The following is a 25,131-nucleotide window of genomic DNA, read 5'->3' as shown; positions in this document are numbered from 1 at the left end:
CACAATGTGAATATGGGGGACCACAATTTTTTTTTTCTCATCTCACTTTCTCTTTCTCCCTTATTGTGTCTAAGAAAAATTATTGTCTCTTGTAACATAAGACATATATAACCCTAATTATAAATATATATATTATACTTATTAAAATAAAAAAACATCTTAAGGGAAAAAGCCCCGGAAACAACATATGCAGCTAATATTTATTTTCGTTACATTTCTCTGCTATGGTCACAATTATAATAAATTGACTTTTTTTTTGTACAATAAAAGTTTAGGTAGGGTTAGATACGGGTATCCCACCAGGGTTAAGGCAGACCTCCCAACCTTTTTGAAAATTTCTGAAAGGGATTATAGATCACGCACCAACAAGGTTCTCACATCGGCCAGCGGGATTTACAAAATAATTTTTATATATTTCTACTAACTTCTAAATATTTTCTTATGTTATTGCAGACATCTTGTTTTAGTCATAGAGATAAATATGAGGTACCCCTATTTTATGAACAAATAAAAGTAAAAATAAAATGAAAGGAACTCATATATTTATTTATATAACATAAGACAAGATGTGTCTCGCAACATGAGATAAATAAGTATTTTTTTAATGTTTATCATCATCTTTTATTCATAATGTGTAACGTCCGACAACTTGTAAGGATCAATGACTATCCCCACAAACTAACACTATACTTTTCAGCGTGCTTTGTCCTCACTCACACACTTACTCAAAAAACTTCCTAGGACTCATCCCGGAATTGCTCCAAGTCAAGCACGCTTAACTATGGAGTTCTTCCGTTCTGGGCTACCGAAAAGTAGATGCATATTGTTAGTATAGGTATTACTAATCAATTCTTATAAGTTATCCCTAACTGTATCGTCTCATACTAGCACAGTCTCTGGAATTCTTCTTTTTCGGGTGTTGATTCGATTCATTCATGTATTCCCCAGCTACAAATTTGGCATGAGTCCCTTATTATTTGTGCCATTTCGCACCGACGATCACTCCCTGCCCTTGCTAGACCTTTGGATGTTACAGAATGGGTATTATCAGTAAAAGTTAGCCACTTTGAGATCCTTCTAAGCTCTAACTAAAGCCCTAACTTCGGAGAGAGAAAACCCCTCAATCTTCAGCCATGGCCCTTCTTCTCTACCTTAGAAGCATAACCAAAACCAACATTGTATCAAACCCTTCTCTGCGCCACCATTTGTTCTCAATCTCCAACTCCAACGGTGGAGGCGGCGATCAAGCTCCTCCCAGTTCCAACTCTCCTTTCTCTTCATATTTCAGAGATGTCAAGGACATGCTCAAACAACACTCACCCTCACCCTCTACTCCAAAGATCTCAAACCCAAGGTCCCCGAGCTTTTCCTTCCACGCTTCCTCCAAATCTGAAAGAACTAATTCAAGTTCTGCCACCGCACTTTCATGCCTTCCCCTGGTGACCTGTCGTCGGCGCCATAACAACAAATCTCGTTTCAGGAGATCCATAAGCGAAATTTGGCGCAAAATCAAGGAGAATCTGCAGGAAATGCTATAAATGTGAAACATACTAAGCCCAGCGAGGGTGAGGTCTCTTTCGATGCGATTAGTGAAAGCTTGCAGCAGATTAGAGTCGGTGGCGACAACAAGGGTGCGGATCGAATGTCTACGACGGGATGGAAAGACACATGGAAACTGAAGCCCTCAGATTCGATGATTATCGGCGGTACCGATTTGTTGCCGTATTCGATTTTTAGCATGGAGATGAGGGAGAGGAGAGAAGGAGATGGCTTTTCGGCGGTGATGAAGATGGAGTTCATGAAGATGTATAATCATGGGGAATTGGGAGATAAATTGAGGAAGTTAAGATCTGAAGGAAAAGGAAAATAGTGGTTTTCTCTTAAGGAGATGAATGGGAGGTTGAGGGATATGAAGGAGAAAGAAGTTGAGTCTAATGTCAAAAAAATATCCGTTAAGGAATTGAGGGAGAGGATAGAGGGAGATGGCTTTTCGGCGGTGATGAAGATGGAGTTCATGAAGATGTATAATCATGGGGAATTGGGAGAGAAATTGAGGAAGTTAAGATCTGAAGGAAAAGGAAAATAATGGTTTTCTCTTAAGGAGATGAATGAAAGATGAGGGAGATGAAGGAGAAAGAAGTTGAGTCTAATGCAAAAAAATATTCGTTAAGGAAATCAGACAGGTCTTGGTTTGGATGAGTGAAGCTGATGAAAAAAAAAGAAATCTAGGCATATACGTCGTAGTCATGATACCGTGAGGCAACTACTATCGATGGAATCATTACAGTTGACAATGTGAAGTCTAAAAGAGAATATAGTGGATCCGTTGACTAAAGGGATTCTTATAGAGTTAGTTGAAAATTTGTCGAAAGGAATGAGTTTAAGGCCTATCAATTGTTGATCATTGCGATAACTCTACCTTGATGAGTGGAGATCCCACAAACTAGGTTCAATGTGACAACTAAGGGATGATTGACTGTTAACACCGTGGAGTTTCTAAACTCTTACTCATTCTTATGTCAAGACAATGTATATATGAGAGTAAGCATTTAGGCTTTTAATGGTTTCTTAATCTGAAGTGTCCAGAATTCAAATGATGTATGTTCGGTTACATCACAAGGAATCACCTTTGTGAGTGTGAAGTGAGGGCCGCTTCTATGAGAATCTATAAATGCCAATTATCTATAACACTCATAGAAACAGACAGATGCCTAGGGCCAAAATGAGCACAACAATGGGGACCAACAATGTTAAGGAAGCAATTGTGTAACTCCTAGGATGTGCACAACAACCATTCTGTTCCCTGACACTGTTTCCGAAAAGAAACAATTCTTTTCTATTTCTGTGCTTTATAATAGTTTATGAGAAAAAAAATATGTTTGATAAAATATTTTATTTTTATTTTGAGAATGAGAATTGCATTTGGTAACACAACAAATAATAGAATAAAAAATACTCCTATTAAGTATAATTTTTTTTCGGATCAATACTTTCCTTTTCTTTTTTTTTTGATAACACAATACTTTCCTTTTCAGATGGTGTGGTGGTGGTGGTAATGGTGGCGATGATGATGGCATGGTGGTGGTGGTGGCAGCGGCGATAGTGGTGGCGATGACAGTGGCTTGGTGATGTTAGTGGTGTTGGTGGTAATGGTGGCAACGATGGTGGTGGCAGTGGCGTGGTGATAATGGTGGTGGTGGTAGTGCTGATGGTAGTGGTATATAATAACTGAGAGAGACACATATTTCTCATTTTATGCCTGGAAACAAAAAAGCAGAATTTTTTAATTATTTTTTATGTTCCCTAGCACAAAATTAAACCGGTTCGTCTTATGAACAAAAAAATAAATCGATTTTACCAAACTAATTTTTTATCCATTTCTGTTTCCGGGAACAAAAAAAAAGATTCCGAGAAGGTTGAAAAGCACACTCCTATTGTCTTGGTATACACAAAAGATCAAAATAATTAATTAAGAAATTAATTAATACTCCTAAAAATAATTAATCAACATTTATAAAATAATTTAAATAAATATAGATTGAATAAAATTAAAATAATTAACAAACATAAATTATATTTAATTCATTAATTCTCCTAAATTTAATTAAATTACTTAACAGTTCAAAAAAAAACTTAACTTAAATTAAATTAAATAAAATTAATTAACTCTCCTAAAAATAATTAATTAGCAGTTGTAAAATATTTTAAATTAACACAGACTAAATTAAACTAAAATAATTAACAAACATAAATTACATTTAATTTGTTAACACTCGTAAATTAAATTAAATTATTTAACAATTCAAAAAAATGAACATAGCTTAAACTAAGGGTGTGCATGACAACCTTCACAGAATAAGTTTTTTTTTTTAATTTCTGTTCCTGGGAATAAAAATGGATGATAAACTTATTTGTTAAAACCAATTTATTTTTTTGTTCTCCATATGAACCGGTTTAATTTTTGTACTGGGGAACAAAAAAAAGAATTAAAAAATTTATGCTTTTCTTATTCGTGGCACAAATATAGAATCAGTTTTCCCTCGCTCTCTCTCGCTTCTTCGTACCCCTCACACACCAACACCAAACCATCACCGGCCTTCAACATATCACCAGACCACCACGGAAGTTCTTCGTCTCCGTCCCTCTCTCTTTCGCGTTCCCACTTGCAATCGGGTTAACTTGAAATTGTGGTTAACTTGATATTGCAAATTTTTGGGATTTTTTAAATTGGGGTTAGGGCTCTTGAATTTCCAAATAGGTGCTTTTGCGTTGTGGTTGAATTCTTCTGCAATTGAGTCTGTGAATTGTTAATTTGATGCATTGTGACTGTGAGGGTATGACTGATTATCTGATCGCTTGAGGGATCACACACAAACCTTATATAACTTTTTTAACCTTAATAAAAAAACAAAAAAAACTGGTGTCACAAATACAGAGGAAATAAACTTCAACTTCAGTAACAGTCCCATAAGAGGTAAAGTTCTACATGTATCTTTCAAAAAGCAATCTCTGCTAAACCAATTCGACAAGAGCTGCATGAAACATATACTTCTTATATCTATCAATTATCAAATTCAGTTTTGAATTGCTGGTGTTTGATTGAATGCAATTATGTTAGGGGATATCTTAAAACTTCACGCTGTGGCTGGAAACATGAGAAACAAAAAAATTTGAATTGCGAAGATGATTGAAAAATAATAGTTAAAACTATATATTAGCATTTGTCGTAAATTTTTTTTATAAATTTTTATATAATTTTGTTAAATATAAAATTTGGCACTTCGGATAAAATCTGTTGTCATTTGCTATTTCATACAATTGATAAAATCTATAAACAAAAGTAAAGAAATAGATTTTTATTGTGTTATCAAACGTAATTCTGATTCTCGGAATAAAAATAAAATATGTTAACAAACATAATTCTGATTCTCAGAATTGTTCCAAGGCACAGAAATAGAAAAAATCATTTCTTTTCTAAAATAGTGTCAGAAATCAGAATAATTGTCATGCGCAACCTAAATTAGATTAAATTAATTAACACTTATAAAAATAATTAATTAACAGTTATAAAATAATTTAAATTAACATAAACTGAATTAAACGAGAGAGAGAGCGAGTTGAAGAAAGGGGAGGGGGACCAGAGAAAGGGGGACGGGAGGGAGAAAGTATTTTGTGGGCCTGGACCATGGTGGTCCTTTCCCAAAATAGAAAAAAGGAGGGATGAAGTGGGAAAAAATCAAAAGAAAGGGATAGAAATAGAAGAAAATTTTCTATTTATGAAAAAAGGACCACTGGACAAGTAATAGGTCCGAAGCATATTAAATTTTTTTGAAGGGAGGATCAATTTTATAGTGGTGGAGAACACTAAAATGCGAAACAGTGCAATGAGTTTGGTCTCCTCCTGACACGTGTTACATATACATTGCGTGGGGCAACGGTTGCCTCGTAACATACTACCCAGTTTAGTGTTTTTGACCACCTAACATGCCACGCAACTTAGCGTTTTAGGTCATATGACAAAAGATGTCTGACACGTAATCTTGTAATGCATTGCTGATATGGTCATGCAGCTGCTGCCATATGTGCACAGTAACTCGCAAGTAAGGTGACATGGCATTTTGAAAAAAAAATTAGCGTGGCATCCATATAAATTTTTTTTTCCGAAGAGTTTGTCACAGAAAACTCGCTATTTTTTTTTAAAATAAAAAAAAAACTCGTTATTTTCGTCAGCCGCCACAAGCCCACGACAACCTTCTTGTTCTGTTCTGTTCTGCTTTATCATCAATGGCTTCCTCTATTGTTGCTCCATCGTCCACATCCTTCAATGGATTCCCCATCAAGGTTGGTTGGTTCTTCCCTTCATGTCCAGCCCTTTTACATTCCCGAATCCAACACAATGAATCTCATTCTCACATTTTTCGTGCTGCAAAAACTGGTTTTTCTTCACCCCTTTTGTCCAAAGGGGGGTTAACTTTGCACCAACTCATGTATTTTTCTGTTTTTCCTTGTCTCTCAGAAGGATCTGGGTCTCTCTGCTTTCTGTTCCAGTTCTTCTCAGCGATGCCAGAAACCGGTTTCTAGGAGAATGTGTTGTTCAGTTGCGGCACCGCAGCAATCGCAGCGCCAGCCTTCTACCACTGGATCAGTTCTGTAGCTATGTTTTTTGGTTACCCTTTTGGATTTATGTGTTGTTTTTGAGTCCTTGTTGTTTATGGAGGCTTGTTTGATCGGTTTCAGGTGAAGACCGCCATGACCATGACTGAGAAGATATTTGCTAGAGCTTCTGAGAAGGCCCAGTTGAGCCCTGGGGATAATGTTTGGGTTAATGTTGATGTTTTGATGACACATGATGTGTGTGGCCCTGGTTCTATTGGGATTTTCAAGAGGGAGTTTGGTGAGGATGCCAAGGTAAATTGGTTTGGCTGTTACTCAATGTCTCATTTTGGAACTTTTGTTTCTGGTGCTCGTATACTTATTTATGATTATTCATTGAGCTGCTGTGTGTAAATTCATTATATGTGATTGGATTGGATGGCTGGTAGAATTGTGGAGATAGATTTTAGGGAATTTCGAGAGGGATGAGTTGTGATAGTTGTTGAAGAGAATAGGATCAGGGTCATGTAATGGAATTGATTTGAAGAACAATGCGAATAATAGTTGCTGTTTATTAAAAGTAATTATCTGCTTTCTGCTCGAGAGTTTTGCAAATTTTGAAGTCATGTGATTGGTGCTAGTATTCTAATATCTAAAAGGGGATATACAATGATTAGTTTTTTTTCTTTTTCCTAGGGGAGTGACTTCAAAATAAATTTGCTGGTTTAATTGTGCACTTGTTCATGTCCATGACATATATGTTTGATTATTTTACCTAGAAAGTTGTCTGTACATAACTGCATATCTAATAGCATGTGCCGAATAATTATTTTGGGTTGCATACTTGTACTTATGTGGCTCATTGAAGGATTTAGGATTGTAGTTTTCTAGGATTGCTTGTTAGTCATTCTCCTTATACGCTAAGACCAAAGTTTTGTAATTTCCTGCTTGCATTGTTCCTTTGAAGGTTTGGGACCGTGAAAAGGTTGTAATAATACCTGACCACTATATATTCACAAGTGATGAACGTGCCAATCGCAATGTAGACATATTAAGAGATTTCTGCCACGAGCAGAATATCAAATACTTTTATGATATCAAGGATCTTAGCAATTTTAAGGTATGCATTCTTTTGATTTATTCAATATTAGTTTGGTCCTTTCAATTCTTAAAGAGCATTGTAATGCACAATATCCGTGGACATTGAATGTGGGATTTTAACAATGCAGGCAAATCCAGACTACAAAGGTGTTTGCCATGTTGCTCTTGCTCAGGAAGGTCATTGTAGGCCTGGAGAGGTTGGATTAATTTAACAAGTTATTTGAAAGGATAGTCAAGTATTGTTCATTTGTTTGATAGAATTTTGGTTTCTGCTTTGCTAATCCGATTCTGGTTGTCTCCAGGTTCTTTTAGGTACTGATTCTCACACCTGTACTGCTGGAGCATTTGGTCAATTTGCTACAGGGATTGGTAATACCGATGCTGGTTTTGTGTTGGGAGCCGGTAAGCTTCTGCTCAAGGTAAATGTTATGTTTCACTAAGGTCTATGATGCTGTTGTTAAGAGTTACTATATTATGTTTCTTTTTACTATGAGAACTTGAGCTCTCTGCCACTTTGAGGTCCTTTCTCTCTTTCTTCATTGTAACTATCTTATATTTGAAATCATTATATTTTTGACCTTTTATTATCCACTCCAGCCTAAGGCTTTTTATATGGCGGTTTTAAACTCAAATAGGTTTAATTTGTATTATTTTTTGTTTGTAATTTTATTTTGCTCTTATTAGCTTGGCAACTGGCTAATTTGCATTTTGCTGTTTACTTGATTCTCTCTCTCTTAACCTGTCTTTAATATTCTTATATTTGAAAAAACTTATTCTATCTTTTTATTGTTAGCCATTTTCCATGGGCAGCTTTTATATATTACTAAGAGTTACCTACTCATTTCTAGAAAAAACAATGGTGATAGTGTGCTAGCAAAATAAGAGAAGCAGAAATTAATAAGGATTTTCTTGAAACTTTTGGGACTAGAGCAAAGCTGGAAAAGTACCTTTTTATTCTCTTTATTAATAATAGAGGAATAATTGTTTTCTATATGTATTTAATTTAAATGTAGGTGCCTCCAACTCTGAGATTTGTAATGGATGGAGAAATGCCCAATTATTTGCTTGCAAAGGATTTGATTTTGCAAGTAAGTATCGTTGATCCTGTACTTCTGTTTCTGTAGGATGTATCATAGTCATATGGTAACCATGCGTTGTCTGATTGGCTTATTTGAATGTAGCAAATATAAAATTACATCCTTACATGAATGCATGATGTACCTTACAGATTATTGGTGAAATAACTATGGCTGGTGCAACATATAAATCTATGGAGTTTGTTGGCTCAACTGTTGAGAGTTTAAGTGTAAGTATGTTCAGCAATATGTTATGCTATGATGTAACTCTCAATGTTTCTTCAATATCTGAACTCTTTTTATTTTGATTATAAATGTTGTTTTGGCATTTTGTCCCTCTTGGGTAGATGGAAGAGCGGATGACATTGTGCAACATGGTTGTTGAAGCTGGGGGAAAGAATGGTGTTGTTCCTGCTGATAGCACTACATATAAATATCTTGAGGTTTGTGCAAATAAGCTGATGCACTGAGATTGATGTCTTGCATCTGAACTTATGTGTATATGTTTGCATTTTGCATTACCTTATCTTTTTTCTCTCTCTAAATTTTTTTTAATAAAAAATTGTGTTTGCATTTTGACATTATTAGAATATTTAGTAAGTATGTCATAATATCGTTGTACCTTAGAATAATTTAGAGTATCATAGATGATTTCTTAGGAGTGATTTCCATATTTCATTATATTTCCTAATTTGTTTCCTTATTTGATTAGGACCGGGAGTCTAGTATGCACTTGTTCAAATTGGGGTTGGTGCTTTGTATTTTGTATCATGTCATAATACACCATATAAATTTAATATCCTCCTTCCCTATCTAAACCCTGTAATTTCAACTTGGTATCGAGTAGTATCATCTTCTATCACTATTCGACTGTTGACATCTTTAAAATTTGGAATTCTTTCGTTTGTCAAATAAAACAAATCATATCTGTAGGAAAACCAATCAAATAATTTCATTATATCCTATTTTGCCTTTCTATTGGCCATGACAAATTCCAACCACCAAAGCTCTAGGCCTATGTCATTTTCTATCTCCCCTTTTTCTCTTTTCTGCAATTGTGCGTATGAGATCTACCCTCATCCATGCAGCTTTTCAACTCACTGCCACTGCCAACAACTCTAGTGTGTCCAAATTAGCCGGGGCCTAAAATCGCACCACCATCGGAGCTCCGACACACTGCCATGTGCTGCCTGGCTAAATCTGACCAGCCTTGCTCTTTTTGTGCATGTGAGGGTGCATCTGGCAATGGCTCTGACAGCCATTTTGGCAGCCATTTTGCTGTGTTGACATAGTGGCTTTGTTTGTGTGATTCGCCATGAATGGTGCTTTCCCTTTGTATATTGTGCCCATGTCTTGGCCAGATCGGCTTAAATGTTGTTTCCATTTCTTTTGCAGGGTAAGACATCTGTGGCATATGAACCAGTTTATAGTGACCAGCAAGCAAGGTAGTTGTAGTTTTCAAATTTCTTCTTGTTTTCCCCCTATTATATTCAATGTTTAGGAAAAGTCAATGCTCCATGTATCACCTCTTATATAAAATGCTATAGTGCTTGTAGAAATAGACACTGACAAATATTTGTCATCGTAGGAAAGAACCTTTGGTGTCGCTTGAAATTATTAAGTTTTCAACGTGGATATAGTATAATTGCAGTTTCTGTTACTCAAGTTCTCTCATCATTAATCAACTAAAAGGTTAAACGAATATCAAGAAGGAATCTATATTTGCTAGCCATTCGTGGGAGAAGCAGCTTGGGATAGCATGTTGACTTTGGGGATTATATAATGAAAATATTACATTTTGTCAGGATGGTATGGTACTTATTAAGAAAGTATAACATAGACCATTTACTTATCCTTCTCTTTTGGTGTGTTAGAGAAGTAATATATAGAACCATTAAAGTGGGTCTTACTTATCAGGTTGAACTTTTGAGTTAAATTAGTTTTTTATATGAGCCTCCGTGACCAAGTGATCACGAGTTCAATCCTTACCGCCCTCCTTTCTATTAATAAATATTTAAATATTGTAGAGTATTTTAGGATAGGTAGGTGGGACCTATGCATTGTCTACCCTTCAAGCCCAATGGATTGTCATGTTGCATATTTTTTCAATTTATCAAACCAAGATTATTTGCATGATTTTTGTTAACAAAATTAGATATTAGCATACATCTCTTATAAATTTATCACAACGAAGGAACACAATGTCTGTGATGTGTATAGTGGAGAAAAACTGGATGTTGAAACTGAAATATTAAGATCCATTAATAATCAATTTTATCCATTACTAATATATATATATTTTTTTGGCATTTAGATTTCTTTCTGAATATAGATTTGATGTCTCAAAATTGGAGCCTCTGGTGGCCAAGGTTTGTCCTTTAATTGCATTTCCATTGAGGTTTTATTCTGTGTTTAATTTTCATGCAGCTATATGTTATTATCTTACACTGCCACTATGTTTTACAGCTAATATAATTCTTATAATTGTTGCAGCCTCATTCTCCAGATAACCGTGCTTTGGCAAGAGAGTGCAAGGATGTGAAAATTGACAGAGTATATATAGGATCTTGTACAGGTGGAAAAACGGAGGATTTCATGGCTGCAGCAAAAGTTTTTCTAGCATCAGTAAGATCATCTTTTTATAATCTTATAAAAGATGTTGGACTTTATTGGCAGCTTTTCTGGCTGAGTCTTACAACTTCTTTACTATATTTATGTAACTTTCCAAGGTTACATTTACTGCAACATTTAAGTTAGTGTTGCATGACACAATGCTTATCTCAAATTGTGTAAGCCTGGTCTGCATGTTTTCTTGGGTGTTATTTGTTGTAACAGTCCCACATTTGTAATTGCTATAATTATAAATTATATTGTTATTAGGATGTGTCATTAGTTGCCATAGATTGAGCCTTATTTTAGGGAAGTAATTATTTAGTGTAGCCAATATATTGTAATGTATTGTACAATTTTTTTTATCTATTGAAAAATAATATTTAGTACTTTATCATGAAAGTTGGTATCGGATCCCAATTTGGATGCTTCTGCTTCTGCTTCTGCAAAATTGACCTTAGACTGCCTTCATTGTGGCTAGTTTTGGCCTCCTTTTTGCTCCATTATCGCGCCCATTCCTTTTTCAAGACGATATTGTGCTTATTGATGAGAGCAAGGAGGGTGTTAATAGAAAACTTGAATTGTGGAGAAGCACGTTGGAATCCAAAGGATTCACATTAAGTCGAAGCAAGACTGAGTATCTGAAGTGTGAGTTTTCTCTGGTACGAGATGGGGACCAAGAGCCCGTGCATTTAAGTGGTCAAGAGGTACCCAAAAAAGATGCTTTTAAATACTTGGGCTCCATTTTACAAAAAGGTGGAGAGATTGATGAGGATGTAAATCACAGAATCAGAGCAGGATGGATGAAATGGCGCAGTGCATCTGGGTTTTTGTGTGATCGCAAAATTCCTCTTAAGTTAAATGGGAAATTCTATAAAATGGCAGTAAGACCGGCAAAACTATATGGCGCGGAATGCTGGCCAACACATAGGCAACATGAGCATAAGATGAGAGTAGTAGAGATGAGGATGTTAAGGTGGATGTGCGGTTACACAAGGATGGATAAGATAAGAAATAAAGATATTCGACGAAAGGTCGGAGTGGTACCAGTAGCCGAGAAGATGAGAGAATATAGATTGAGGTGGTTTGGGCACGTGATGAGAATGCCCCTGGATGCTCCTGTAAGAACAGAAGTTTGTTACCAAGAGCTCAACACAAAAAGAGGTAGAGGTAGGCCGAAACTTACTTGGGGGAAGGTGGTAAAACAAGATTTAATGGAGTGAGATATAGATTGGCGGACGGTATGTCTTAGAACGGAATGGAGAAAAGCTATAAGTATGGTGGAGAGTTAGACCCGTTGTTATTCCTATGTTCCAGATGGTCCTTTTTTAGTCCTTTTCCCCTTCATCTCCCCCACTTCTCCTTGTCTCTTTCTTTTTTAATTTTATTTATTTATATATACATATATATATATATATATATATTTTATTTTATTGTATTTTATTTTATTTTTTCAACCGTTTTGTATCTTTCATGTGAGTTCATCTACCACCGACCCCAATTAATTTGGGATAAAGGTGATGTTGATGTTGATGTTGATCGCGCCCATTCCTTTCACAGCTACCAAGCTCGTCACAGCCACCGCATCTGCCGTTGGCCGCCACCTACTCTCTAATTGAAGAGACTACCTAATCAACCCCCGTCTAACCCACCACCAAAGATCCAGCCACCACCTCCCACCCACGCACTGGTGAAGCTTTGTGTCTCTGATCACGTGCCACCCCTTCCAACAGCGTTTAGCGGTGCGTTTGGTCGCCATTCAGCCCGCCGTTGGAGTTGGTCATCATGTCTCAACCTTGTCTACCCTTATCTACCCTCACTTGGTCTAATCGGTATCTACTCGCTGGTCCTTCTTCCAATAAGGGGTGGCATGTGGCCCATACCCACTACCACTTTGTTTGACACAGAGAGCCTTATTACTTTATGTCATGAATGAACTCTCCCAAAAGCTTAAGTTATGTAAAGACACCTAAATGACTTTATATTACATCTCTAACACGCCTCCTTGGGCAAGAGCTCTTTGGATTCGAAGCGTAAACAATGTATAGGCCACCCACCTTGTGGAGGAATTCAATTTTTATCAAAAGAATGGGGACTACAAGAATCAAACTCTAGACCACTTGGTTGTAGAGGCTCGGATAGCATGTCATGAACCAATATCATAGGTTAGTTGGTAAGTTGATATACCCGGTGCATATTAGGCTAGGTCTAGCATATGTAGTTAATGTTGTTAGCCAATTCATGCATGACCCAAGAGTGAGACACAGACAATGGATGAAATTGTATAGTATCTTAAGGCTAAACTTGGCAGAGGATCTTTGTTTAGAAAGGGTGGAAATCTATCATGGAAGTATATACAACTGCCGATTATGTTGGGCCAGTTATTGATAGGAGGTCAACCTCTGGTTACTGTATGTTCTTGGGTTAAAATTCAGTGACTTGGAGGCGTAAGAAACAAAATATCACTCGATCACGTGCAGAGGCTGAGTTCGAGCTAGGGAAGAAGTTGGTGAGCTGGTATGGATGACCTTATATTAAAGTATGAAATTTCTATGAAGTTGTTTTGTGACAACAAATCAGCCATTAACATTGCTTAGAGTCGGTTCAGCATGAAAGGACAAAACATATTGATTTAGATTAGCATTTTATGAAGTAGAAATTGGATAGTGGGTTGATCACCACAACATATGTTTCTTTAGTGTTTCAGTTGGCGTATGTGTTAACTAAAGGGCTTACTAAATAAAGGTTTCAGGATCTTCTTGGAAGGCTGGGAATGATAGATATGGGTTTTGTAACAATTCCACTTCGGTTACATTTGTAATCATTGTAATTGTTGTAAATTATTTTATTATTATGAAGGGTCATCAATTGCGGTAGATTGAATCTTATTTTAGGAAAGTAATTATTTAATTTAGCTTATATATTGTATTGTATTGTACAGTTTTATAGTCAATTCAGAAATAATATTCAGTCCCTATTCATTCAAGTGTATTTCATCTTGCATTGTAGCATTTACTCAGTTTTATGGAATTTACTATGCTTTTTATGACATATTTGATTCAATATCTCCTACGAATCTTGCAACTGTTTGCCCTAATGAGGAACTTGATATCTACACCTGCAGGGTAAAAAGGTCAAAGTTCCCACATTTCTTGTGCCTGCAACACAGAAGGTCTGAACATATTTTCATATTTATATATCTTTGTATCAGTTAATTTACGGTTATTGAAGTAAGAATATCTAGAGGATATCTTACAATATCATATGTTATAGAATATTTCGGAGTATCTTAGATGATCTCTTAGAAATAATTTCCATATTTGTTTATATTCCATGATTTGTTTCCTTATTTAATTAAGATTAAGAGTTTTTCATTAACATAAATAAAACTTAGTGCTTTGTCTTTTCTACAGATGAATGTTTTCTAACATATATCTGTAAATGGAATTTCAGGTATGGATGGACGTATATAGCATCCCAGTCCCTGGATCTGGTGGTAAGACTTGCTCACAGATATTTGAAGAAGCTGGGTGTGACACACCTGCTAGTCCTAGTTGTGGTGCTTGTTTGGGTGGCCCTAAAGATACTTACGCACGCTTGAATGAACCTCAGGCAAGTTCCTTGCTTTCTGTCTGAGTATATTGTCATATACAATTACAAGATTAGCTCAAATTCCACCTACATTACTTTTATCCTTATTACAATGAAGTGACTGCTAATATCGGCATTGACATGTTGACATCAACAATACCTTTATCCTAATCTAGTTGGGGTCAGTGGAAAGATAATTTGATTACATCAGGAAATTTGTTCATTCCTACACATTTGTATGTCATGAAATGGAATGGTTTATATTTAAGAAAACACTAGTTGAATCTTTGAAGTGATGAAAACCATCAGCAAGTGAAAGCAACCTTTTCTTTGTAATTAATAAGAGTTTTGGTGCCCTTCTTAATGTCTCACTTGGCTAGCTATTTTAACATATTATAATTTGTATTTGTAATTTTATATTTCATTGGTAGTTAATTTAAAAACTGTAATCTTTAAAAGAAAATTAAATTCCTAAGAAGTAGGAAGTGGCTTCTGCTTGGAAATAAGGAAAAAGGGTTGGGTGAGAATGGAGTTAGCTGTGTTGATGGTTAGCTAATAAATTTTATTAATAAAGTGAAAGACCATGGGGAGTGTGTTCTTTTTATAATATTATCGCGTGCACTCATTTTTGTCTTGTTATAGGTCAATAGATTTCTTTAGAATATAAAGATGTATGGTTCTGAATGTTGAAGCATGCAGCAGTCTTATTATTTAATACGTGGTGAATGGCTGCTTCTCTGCCATATGATTGTATTTATAGGAAATGGATCCTCTCGGGTGACATGAGAGGTCCCACGAGAGGATATCAGTCGTCCATATACAAATAAAGGGTAAGAAAATAATAACCATTGATTTGTATCTAGACGGCCGATATCCTCTCACTTGACCTAATGTCACCTGAGAGAAGTTTCATTCCCATATTTATATGCTTTCTACACAAGGGATGAGATTGAGAGTATGAATAATTTACTCAATTGCTTATGGGGTGGTTGTGCAGGTTTGTGTTTCAACTACAAATAGGAACTTCCCTGGCCGAATGGGGCACAAGGAAGGTCAAATATATTTGGCTTCCCCATATACAGCTGCAGCATCTGCATTGACTGGTCATGTTACTGATCCAAGAGAGTTCTTGCACTAGGGTGTTATTTCAATAACCCCATTGTATCATATATATGCATTGGTTAGTTTTGTATTCTCTAGCCATAAGTTAAAACTGTATGTTATTAAAGTTGACCAAATGTATCTGTAATTTTGTTTCATGGATAAATTCTATGTGACTGTTAATGAATTGGTGCTCACTGTGAATAAAACCTTATTCACTGTCTTGTATTAAATCTTACTGCAGTAAGACAATTGAGGTAATTTGTTTTGTTACTTGCAGAGGTGGTTCTATTTATTTAGTTCTTGCTTGCAATTTTTCCTTCATACGTTAAATAATTGCTATTTGATGCCGAAATAGTGGAGTGCACGTTGCTTGTTATCAATATATGTGAATCTTTTTTAGCACTCTTAAAAATACTTATCTTACTAATTAACATACTTAAAAAAAAATGTAAATTTTATTGCATAAATTGATAAAAATCTAACTTACCCGTAAATCAATTCCTCAGAAATAGTTGAGTTGGATAAATACAATTAAGCAGAGCTCTAATTCAATAGCTGAAATCAACTCAAATATGAAGTCTATTATTTTTTAACAAAATTTAACGAATAACCCAAAAATGTAATATACTGTTTAACAAGATTTACATGAGAGTGAAATGAATGAATATAATGAATTTCTTTTATAAATGATTTTCTTTTTCTCATTGTAACAAGTCAACTGTTTTTCTTAACATCAATTCCCCCATTTTCCATCAGGGGGCGTTTGGTTGAGGAGAAATTTTTTGAATACTAGAAAAATGTAATAGATAGAGAAATGATTGGAAAGTGAGATAGGTAGGAAAATGTAAAAAAAAAATTGTTTGGTGGGAAAAAACTTTATTGGAAAAATTAGGTAATTTTTATGAAATCAACAGTGCATTACTCGGTTTTCCAAAAAAACCATCCTCAAATTTGGCTTCTAAACAGTGCGGATATCTATCTTTCTTAACAAAAGTTGATAAAGATTGCATAAATGAGAATTTGGTGAAAATCTATTTAAACAAACATTGTGTTTCTAAAAGTCATACTTGATTTTTCAAGGAATTTGTTGAAAAGAAGGGAACCAAACACCACCTCAAAGTAACATAATGTATTCTAATGCCATAAGCAAACCAAGATATAATTGGAAATGGAATATGAAATTCGTAGGAAGAGCACAAGATTATATTAAAAATAAAGAATTAGGTTAAAATACAAAAAAATGAAGCAAATACTGATTTATAACATTTCCTATCTTCACATTCTACTGGACATGCATGCATGCAAGTGATGCAACTCAATCTGCATCCTCTTTTCATAGGAAGCTTTTGTTGTCCACCATCCGAAACTGAAAGTGTCTTCCTTCTTACTATTAGCGCCACATTAAAATTGTACCGATGACAAAGCGTCACAATAGGTACTATAATTGTACGAGAGAACTTTCACTACTCTAACAACACATGCTCCTTCCATTAAAAAGATGATATATGGCTTAATTTTTTTTCTCTCTCTTCTTTGTACATATATCACATTTTCTCTCTTTGATTTTGATTGGCTTGTCCCACTGAATAAATGGTGCTCCTGGAGCACCATAATAATTTCGGTGGAATGAGTGCTATTATACCATGTCAGTGTTTGAATTTGTTTATTATTTCTTTTGCAAAATTTCCTTTTTTAAATGCATGACTATCCTAGTTGAACGAGACATTTGAAATTGGCTAATTGATCTTAAGTTGTTAAGAGGGATTTTGAGTGAGAGTCAGTAGTCATAATTGTTGTTCCAAAATCTAAGTAACTCAAGGAAAGTTGATTGTTCTTGGACCAAAATATAAGTTTAGTTTATTCAGGTTGGATCTTACTATAAATTAGACTATTGGTTCAGAAATAAAGTTGATCATTATTACACTTGCAGCAATGAGTCTAGTTGTCTTAATTGAGGTAAAATCTCCTGATCATCATGACAATGTATTAAGATGGAAATATGATTGTTTTCATATTAATATTGAAGTTAAGTTTGAAGGTTTGTACCTTTAGCTAGAAATCAAAGTCACTAATCTTTTTGTGAAGAGCCGAAATTGGTTGCTTCTAAGATCAAATGACAATAAAATAGGTTAAAAAAAACCCTCCCCCAATGACAAGTCAATATACCGAAGCAAAAAGAGGAGAACTCTTTAATACAAAGCACCTTTAACACACTCTATATGATAAGTTAATATAATATTTACGATTTTATTAATTATTTTGCGTAATTATTATGTAGTATAATTTCGTTCATCAAATTCCTTCTACACGTTAAAATAATAAATAATTTAATTGAGTTTTGGGATGAGATTAGATTTTAGTGTGTTTGCTATATAAGCTCGTGTAAAAAATCTTTCTTGTTAATTTTATAAATTAAATTAGTTTTAAATCTGTAATAATATTTTTTAAAAATTAATCAATTATACATATCAACAGTGTAACATACAATAATATAAACAAAATTTTATCACCTAATTATATAATAATGCACAAATAATAAAAAATAGTGCATATGCTATTTTTAGAAAAATACATACACATATATAATATAATTTTAGACAATGGTGAGATTCATAACTCTTACTCTATTCCTAAAATTTGTCACTAGCTACTTGATCTAAATTTTCTATTAAAGTTTTGTTATTCTCTATGTGCAGAGTTGATTTTTTTTTTTTTTTTTTGCTCCTTAGTCTTAGAACTTTTATAGTTTATTTCTTCAAATAATAATATATAATAAATTTAGATGAATATTATATTTATTAAAAAAGGAGTATTTTTGTAATATGGTAATTATCCAATATTATAGAGCACAACACTATATGACACCCACAGTGGCGGACCCAGAAATTAATATGACGGGGGCAAAAACAAAAAATATTATATTATAAATAAAAATATTTACTGTAAAATATAAACCAAATATGATTTCTAACAATATATTTTGAATGAAGTTACTATATTATAAAATGTATCGTGATTTTTTGCCTTAATATATATTATATTTTTGTCAATTCATATTCGGCTTTATATCATATAAATCTAAATGGTTTTATTTTTTAATAAGATAAAATGGTTATATTTTTAAATTTTTGTCTTATTTTACACAGTTAATTTTTTTAATTTGAACCATTCAACCCGTTTCTGTCGAAGTGTTTCTACTTCTATATCTTATTTAATTATTTATCAATTATTAATTATTGTTTTATTTGTTTGGTTTATGTTTTCAAAATCTTTTTTATCCATGTGGCTTCTCATTTACCTTACAGTGAAGGACCATGAACTTCTCTAATTACCACTATCCATGCACTCGTTAGCAATTTCTATAGTCCACATTATTTATGCTTGTCTTGCCCTCAATAATTTATCCAGACATCCATATATAAATTTTTTTTCCAGAGTTTTAGGAAGGCGGGGGGCCATCCCTAGCCCATGTCGGTCCGCCACTGGACACCCATAAGAATGATTATGATACTCAGTTAAATTATATGTAACTTTAACCTGAATGATTAAAAGACTTTTGAAGTGACAAGATATGTATTCAACCACGTTAAAAAACATTGTAGAAATAGATGTGTGAAGAATAATTTCACAGAAAGACCTCATAAAACTTTTTTTTTAAAAAAAAAAATGTATCATTTAAACAAACTGATCTTATAATTAAGAGATAAGCAAATCCTGTAACCAAAAAATGTAAACAAAACTAAATTACTCTAAATAAAATCTATAGGCATGTAATAATTGCAAAAATAATAATTAATTATAAATATATATTATACTTTTAAAAATATTTTTTATGTTATAAAAGATAAATTCTATCTGCTATACATATATAAAAATGTGTGGAGTTCATATATATTTTTTTTCTTCTCCCGACTCTACATGAATCTCACACATTTATATGTATTTATATATGTATAAAAAATAAAATAATTGAGAAAAATTAATCTTACATTTTAAAATCAAATAAGAGAAAAAAGCTCCGGCAACAATACATTGACACACATAACTAATATTTATTTTCGTTACATTTCTCTGCTATGGTCACAATTATAATAAATTGTTTTTTTTTTTTTAAATTTCTATTAGCTTCTAAATAATTTTTGATTATCTAATAAAAAGTATTAAATATTTTATTAAAAATTTCATTACAAAATTCTATTTTCCATTTTTTCTTTTATGTTTATCATCATCTTTTATGCACAGTGGGTATTAACAGTAAACGTTTTGAGATCCTTCTAAGTTCTAAAACCCTAACTTTGGAAAAACCTCTCAATCTTCAGCGATGGCCCTTCTTCTCCACCTTAGAAGCAGAGCCAAATCCAATACTGTGTCAAACTCTTCTCTGCGCCACCATCTCTTCTGTACTTCCAACTCCGGCGGCGGCGGCGACGGCGACGGCGATCGAGATCCTCCTACTTCGAACTCTCCTTTCTCTTCATATTTCAGAGATGTCAAGGACAGGCTCAAACAACCCTCACCCTCACGATCTACTCCAAAGCTCTCGGACACAAGGTCCTCGAGCTTTTCCTTCCCCGCTTCCTCCAAATCCCAACCATCTTCTCTCGATGAGATCCAAAAGAACTTATCCGAGTTCCGCCGCCGCCGTACTTCAGTGCCTCCGCCTGGTGATCCGTCGTCGGCGCCGCAGCAGCAAATCTCATTTCAGGAGATCTATAAGCGGGGGCAAATTCAAGGCGAATCCGCTGGAAATGCTGCCAATGTGGGAACTGCTAAGCCTGGCGGCGGTGGGGTCTCTTTCGATGCGATTCGTGAAAGCTTGCGGCAGATTGGCGCCGGCGCCGGCGGTCGCAAGGGCATGACGGGATTGAAAGACGCATTGAATTTGAAGCCCTCGGGTTCGACGGTTATCGGCGGTTCCGGTTCGTTGCCGGATTCTGTTTTCGGCAGGGAGATGAGGGAGAAGAGAGAGGGAGATGGCTTCACGGCGGCGACGAAGACGGAGTTCGCGAAGATGTATAATTATGGGGAATTGGGTGAGAAATTGAGGAAATTGAGACCTGAGGGAAAAGGAAAAGAGTGGTTTTCTCTTAGGGAGTTGAATGAGAGGTTGATGAGGTTGAGGGAGATGGAGAAGAAGGAAGCTGAGTCTAATGTCAAAAGATTTTCCGTTGAGGATGTCAGACAGGTCTTGACTGAGATGAGTGAAGCTGATGAAAAGAAAAAGAAAAAATCACGTCAGTAACAAGTTCACATTTTTCTCCTCTTTTTTTTATTTTTTAATTTTCCGCTTTAATACAACTTCAAATGTCCCTCGTAGTTATTATGATGATACACTAGAAGGATGAAGTTGATGAAACCTAATCTATCAACTTTCCCTGAATCGTTAACAAATTTGAAGAGATGGGGAATGAATTTGAGTACTTAACTATATATATATATATTGCATCTATGATTATGTGGTGATCCTATTATGATATAATTTTATTTGAAATAAGTAACTAATGGTATGAAGTTTCCAGTGCAGAGAATTGATTTCTTGGGCCAGTTGGGTGGGACTCCAGCCTTCTTGCTGGAGCCTCCTAAAGAGCATCTTGTTGAAAAGGCAAGTGCGGTTTGCTTTGGTCTATTTTTTATCTGATTTTGATTTTTGTCTCTTCTTCTTAGTTTGTTAATGTAAACCTTCATTTGATTGTTACATCTTGCAAAATTACATATTTATAGCCACAATTTTCAAATAAATACAATACAGTAGTTTATATATTCGTCGTTCTCTGTTTTCTCTCTATTGGCGTGATCTGATCTATTCAATGCACACACATTAATATAGTGAAGCCATTATTCCTGTATCTTTGTATTGAAGTGATGCGAGCTGCTGATGTTTTCATTCATTTAAGTTTTTGACTAGAACGAAACTGTTCGTTGATTGCTGTTGGCCTGACCAGTACTTGGAAATTGCAGGTTGCTTGATATTATTGAGTGAACCTGTTGAAGTCTGTGTTGTGTTGTTTAAAATGTCCATAGTTTAATATCTATTATGTTGTTATTAGTGTTAATTAATTTGATGCCCTAATATTGCTACTTTATGTTTATTCCAGTACTTTCATCCAGATAATATGTCCTCAGCAGAAAAGTTGAAAATTGAGCTCGCAAAGGTTAGAGATGAGTTTAAAATGTCGGAGTCAGATTGTGGATCTGCTCGCGTTCAAGGTAAAGTAAATTTTTGATTAACTGATTTATGCAATGCTCGATAAATTGGATTTGGAAAGGGGGCAGTAGGTCTGCCTTACTTATCTTCCTTTCAAATCTGAACGAGTTGTGGTTACTTATTACAATATAGGTTAGGGTTAAAGTTGAGGTGAAAGTTCATAATGTTTCTTGCCGATGCCTGTGACAATGTTGATAGGCACTTGTTAAGGAATTAATAGTATCCCATTGATGTTATGCAGTTGCACAACTCACAACTAAGATTAAGCATCTATCATCAGTTCTACACAAGAAGGTGAGTTGCCTCTTTGTATGTCATTTTTCTTAAACATATTATTGTGTTTGTGGATCAATGACTAGAATTCTCTTCCATAGATGGTTTGTATGATAAACTATTTGATGTGCAGACTTTATTCTGCTGGCTGCATGATAATTGAATGAATGCTTCTATTAGGAAGGAATGGCCTTTTAAAAGTTGTAATCAACTAATAAGTAGTATTTTTTTTTGCACTACAATAAGATGAGTGATAGCCGTATGATTTTATATCCTTACAAAGGAAAACACATCAATAATGTGTGACCATAGTTGGATTTTCTACCATACGGGTTAGAACTTTGACTTGAACTAGTATTTTAAATATTTTTTTCTAAAAAGCAATTTGATCTGATTTCGTCTGGCTCTAGCTTTATTTGGTGGTATCTTCTATTAAACTGTATGTACGTTCAGTTATAGGTAAAAGCATATGATTTGATATAAGTTTCCGGACTTGTTTTATTCAGATATTGAAGAGTCCTAGTTTCCTATATTATATGAGTGTTTAACTTGGTGGACAATGTGATTTTATAGCTCCAATTGATCCCTAGTGCAGAGCAAATATGTTGAATGTTGTTATGACTTCTGTTAATAAAATTTGAATATGGCCACAGATAGAATTTTGAATTCGTGACTGCGTACTGTGCTCAATGATGTATTTAGTGTTATTTGACCAGCCTATCCTTAAGGGGGTGTTTGGTTGGGGGAAAATGTTGAGATAGATGGGTAAGTGAGAAATGGGAATATCCCTACACCATGTTTGGTTGAGCCAACTTCCATATTTACCTACCTAAATCACTATCCTACCTATCCAAGATGCATATCTATTTCATGGAGATACCCGACATACTGTTTCCCTTTGATCATGTGGTATTCACCTTATATCCTCATCAGTAGACACACAGAACAAACTGATTTGGTTAATCGTTGCTCTCACAGTTGGAAACTATGCTGCTTAAGTGTCATATTTACATGTATCCATTTGCCGTAAATATGTTACTTTGTTCCATTTTAAAATCAGGGTTATTTTCGTAATACCAACTTGCTTTTTCCATCTATATTTTACCTCCAACCAAACATAGATTTCATAAAAGTTACTTAATTTCCCCAGTAAAGTTTTTTCCCACCAAACAACTTTTTTTTACATTTTCCTACCTATCTCACTTTATCTCATTTTCCAACCATTTTCCGATCAATTACATTTTCCTAGTATTCAAGAATTTTTTTCCTGAACCAAACGCCTCCTATCAGATATTACCCTTTTATACTAGTCCTTTCACTTATTCCCTGTCAAATAGGGCAAATTCTTATGCAGACCTACTGCATGTTTGGTTCAGCTTAATTATGTAGAAATAAAGCTGCCAAAAAAAGCAATTACTTTCCGAAAACAAGCTAATCCAAACAGTCTGCTAGTCTAATTTTACTTTGTGAACTTTAACTGTTCAAAATTGTTCTGTGCAGTGTAACCCAGTGATTTTTATGTAGGGTCCCTTGAATCCACAAAGTAAATTTAGACTATGTATAAAGTCTATACAAGTATCTTTGCAAAATAGATGGTGATAATCCGACATAGAATTACTATTTTATCCCTGATTCAATTTATCATTTTGATGCTTTAGGATGTGCATTCTCGAAAAGGCCTGGTAGCAATGGTTCAGAGGAGAAAAAGATTACTGAAATACCTCAGAAGAACTGACTGGGAATCCTATTGTTTTGTTATCTCTAAGCTAGGTCTACGAGATAATCCTGATTATACTTATAAAGGTCGATCTGCTCAGGCAACGAGCTCATAGGGTCACTCTGGTAGTAGGATTGAAAAAAAAAAAAAAAAAACCTGAATAACATAAAAACCAAACTGGAAAAAAGAGAGAAAAAAAATTACAAGCCAGCTGGGTAGTCCAGGTTTTATCCAGTCCGAGTAACCAGGTCAATCAGGGTTTGACTGTTTTAAACCAAACTGAACAAGTGACTGAGTCACCGGTTTTCCAGGTCAGGGTTTTCAACTACGATTCACATATCAATTCCTGAAAAAATGCCCTAGTCCAATTTTCTTTTTCTGTACTAGATTAAGATTCATATTATGGTCAGCCCATTTTATTATTTTTTACCATTTCTGGGTTGAATTTATGAAAAATGTTTAATTTATTGTACATTATTTATTTTGTACGTTTTCTAATTGGTCTGTTCCACTAGAATTTATAATGTATCGTGATGGGAAACAGTTAGTTAGGTTAGTAAAATTAAAATACTCTGTTTTGGTTCACTTATGATATTTTATAAAGGATCTCAACATATTAGTACACGGAGTAATCTCAATTTTGTAACAAGATAGTAGCATGGTAATTTAAAGTGGAATGCTTTTTCTGTTATAATTGAGTCAGCAATATGCAGAAGTGGGAGTTTTTATTATGATTTCAACAGTTGGCTTTTCTGTCTTTTTAAATTTGTACTAAAGTTTGAAGTTGTAAGAAAAGCAAAAGGTGAAAGTGGTTTAGTACACCAACCAAAAATTGTTTTTTCTTAAAGAATTTTGACATAAATGTAGTCTTTTATTCATGAATATTAATATAATTTTTTTTTAAAAATTTAATTTATTCTTTTAATTATGAAAATATCATCAACTTAGTTTAATCATGAAAATTATAGTATCCAAAAAAGTTATTATCAATTTAATTGATGATGTATATTGGCATGTATGAGAAGCAACTTGTTCACCCAATTATACAAATTATTGCAGTATATGACCAAATTAATTTGACTATTATAGTACATGAGCCATGTAATGTGTGGACGAGGCCAATAAAAAAAAGAAAATAAACAAAAACAAAAAACAAAGAGTCTGTCTACGGGCATAACAAGCACGGGTGGAAACACACGTGTCTGACTAAGTTTTGGCTTAAATGATTCATATTTGTGTAAAATAATTTAGGTCTAACATGAGTTGTTAGTGTTGTGTAAGTCTAATGTAATCTTTATTTAAAAAATAAAAGTATTAGTCTAGGTTTATTTAAGTTTATTGGACATTTAATAATTAAAAAA

At 34.3% G+C, this 25,131-nt stretch overlaps 3 protein-coding genes across 3 annotated transcripts; all 3 read left to right on the top strand.

Moving 5' to 3' along the window:
- Positions 1-1,133: 1,133 nt before the first annotated feature.
- Positions 1,134-1,870, top strand: LOC133286625 (uncharacterized). The gene is made up of 2 exons (XM_061484063.1): positions 1,134-1,439; positions 1,481-1,870. The coding sequence occupies exons 1-2, from the start codon at positions 1,134-1,136 to the stop codon at positions 1,868-1,870; spliced, it is 696 nt and encodes a 231-aa protein (XP_061340047.1).
- Positions 1,871-5,711: 3,841 nt separating this feature from the next.
- Positions 5,712-15,824, top strand: LOC133286647 (3-isopropylmalate dehydratase large subunit, chloroplastic-like). Its single transcript, XM_061484085.1, has 15 exons — positions 5,712-5,841; positions 6,017-6,145; positions 6,238-6,408; positions 7,061-7,213; positions 7,323-7,391; positions 7,497-7,613; positions 8,208-8,282; positions 8,423-8,500; positions 8,618-8,713; positions 9,666-9,715; positions 10,585-10,639; positions 10,764-10,895; positions 14,005-14,052; positions 14,334-14,492; positions 15,469-15,824. The coding sequence occupies exons 1-15, from the start codon at positions 5,785-5,787 to the stop codon at positions 15,607-15,609; spliced, it is 1,530 nt and encodes a 509-aa protein (XP_061340069.1). The 5' UTR covers positions 5,712-5,784; the 3' UTR covers positions 15,610-15,824.
- A 4,017-nt stretch (positions 15,825-19,841) lies between these two features.
- Positions 19,842-24,276, top strand: LOC133286663 (uncharacterized). The gene is made up of 5 exons (XM_061484107.1): positions 19,842-20,809; positions 21,095-21,177; positions 21,671-21,782; positions 22,022-22,074; positions 23,712-24,276. The coding sequence occupies exons 1-5, from the start codon at positions 19,897-19,899 to the stop codon at positions 23,883-23,885; spliced, it is 1,335 nt and encodes a 444-aa protein (XP_061340091.1). The 5' UTR covers positions 19,842-19,896; the 3' UTR covers positions 23,886-24,276.
- Positions 24,277-25,131: the final 855 nt, after the last annotated feature.

This window comes from Gastrolobium bilobum, unplaced genomic scaffold (assembly GCF_033153095.1).
Source record: "Gastrolobium bilobum isolate Gb01-03AN ecotype WA unplaced genomic scaffold, APGP_CSIRO_Gbil_v1 utg5155, whole genome shotgun sequence".
Taxonomy (NCBI): Eukaryota; Viridiplantae; Streptophyta; class Magnoliopsida; order Fabales; family Fabaceae; genus Gastrolobium; species Gastrolobium bilobum.
Note: the sequence above shows the minus strand (reverse complement) of the source record. Positions and strands in the feature narration are given on the sequence as shown.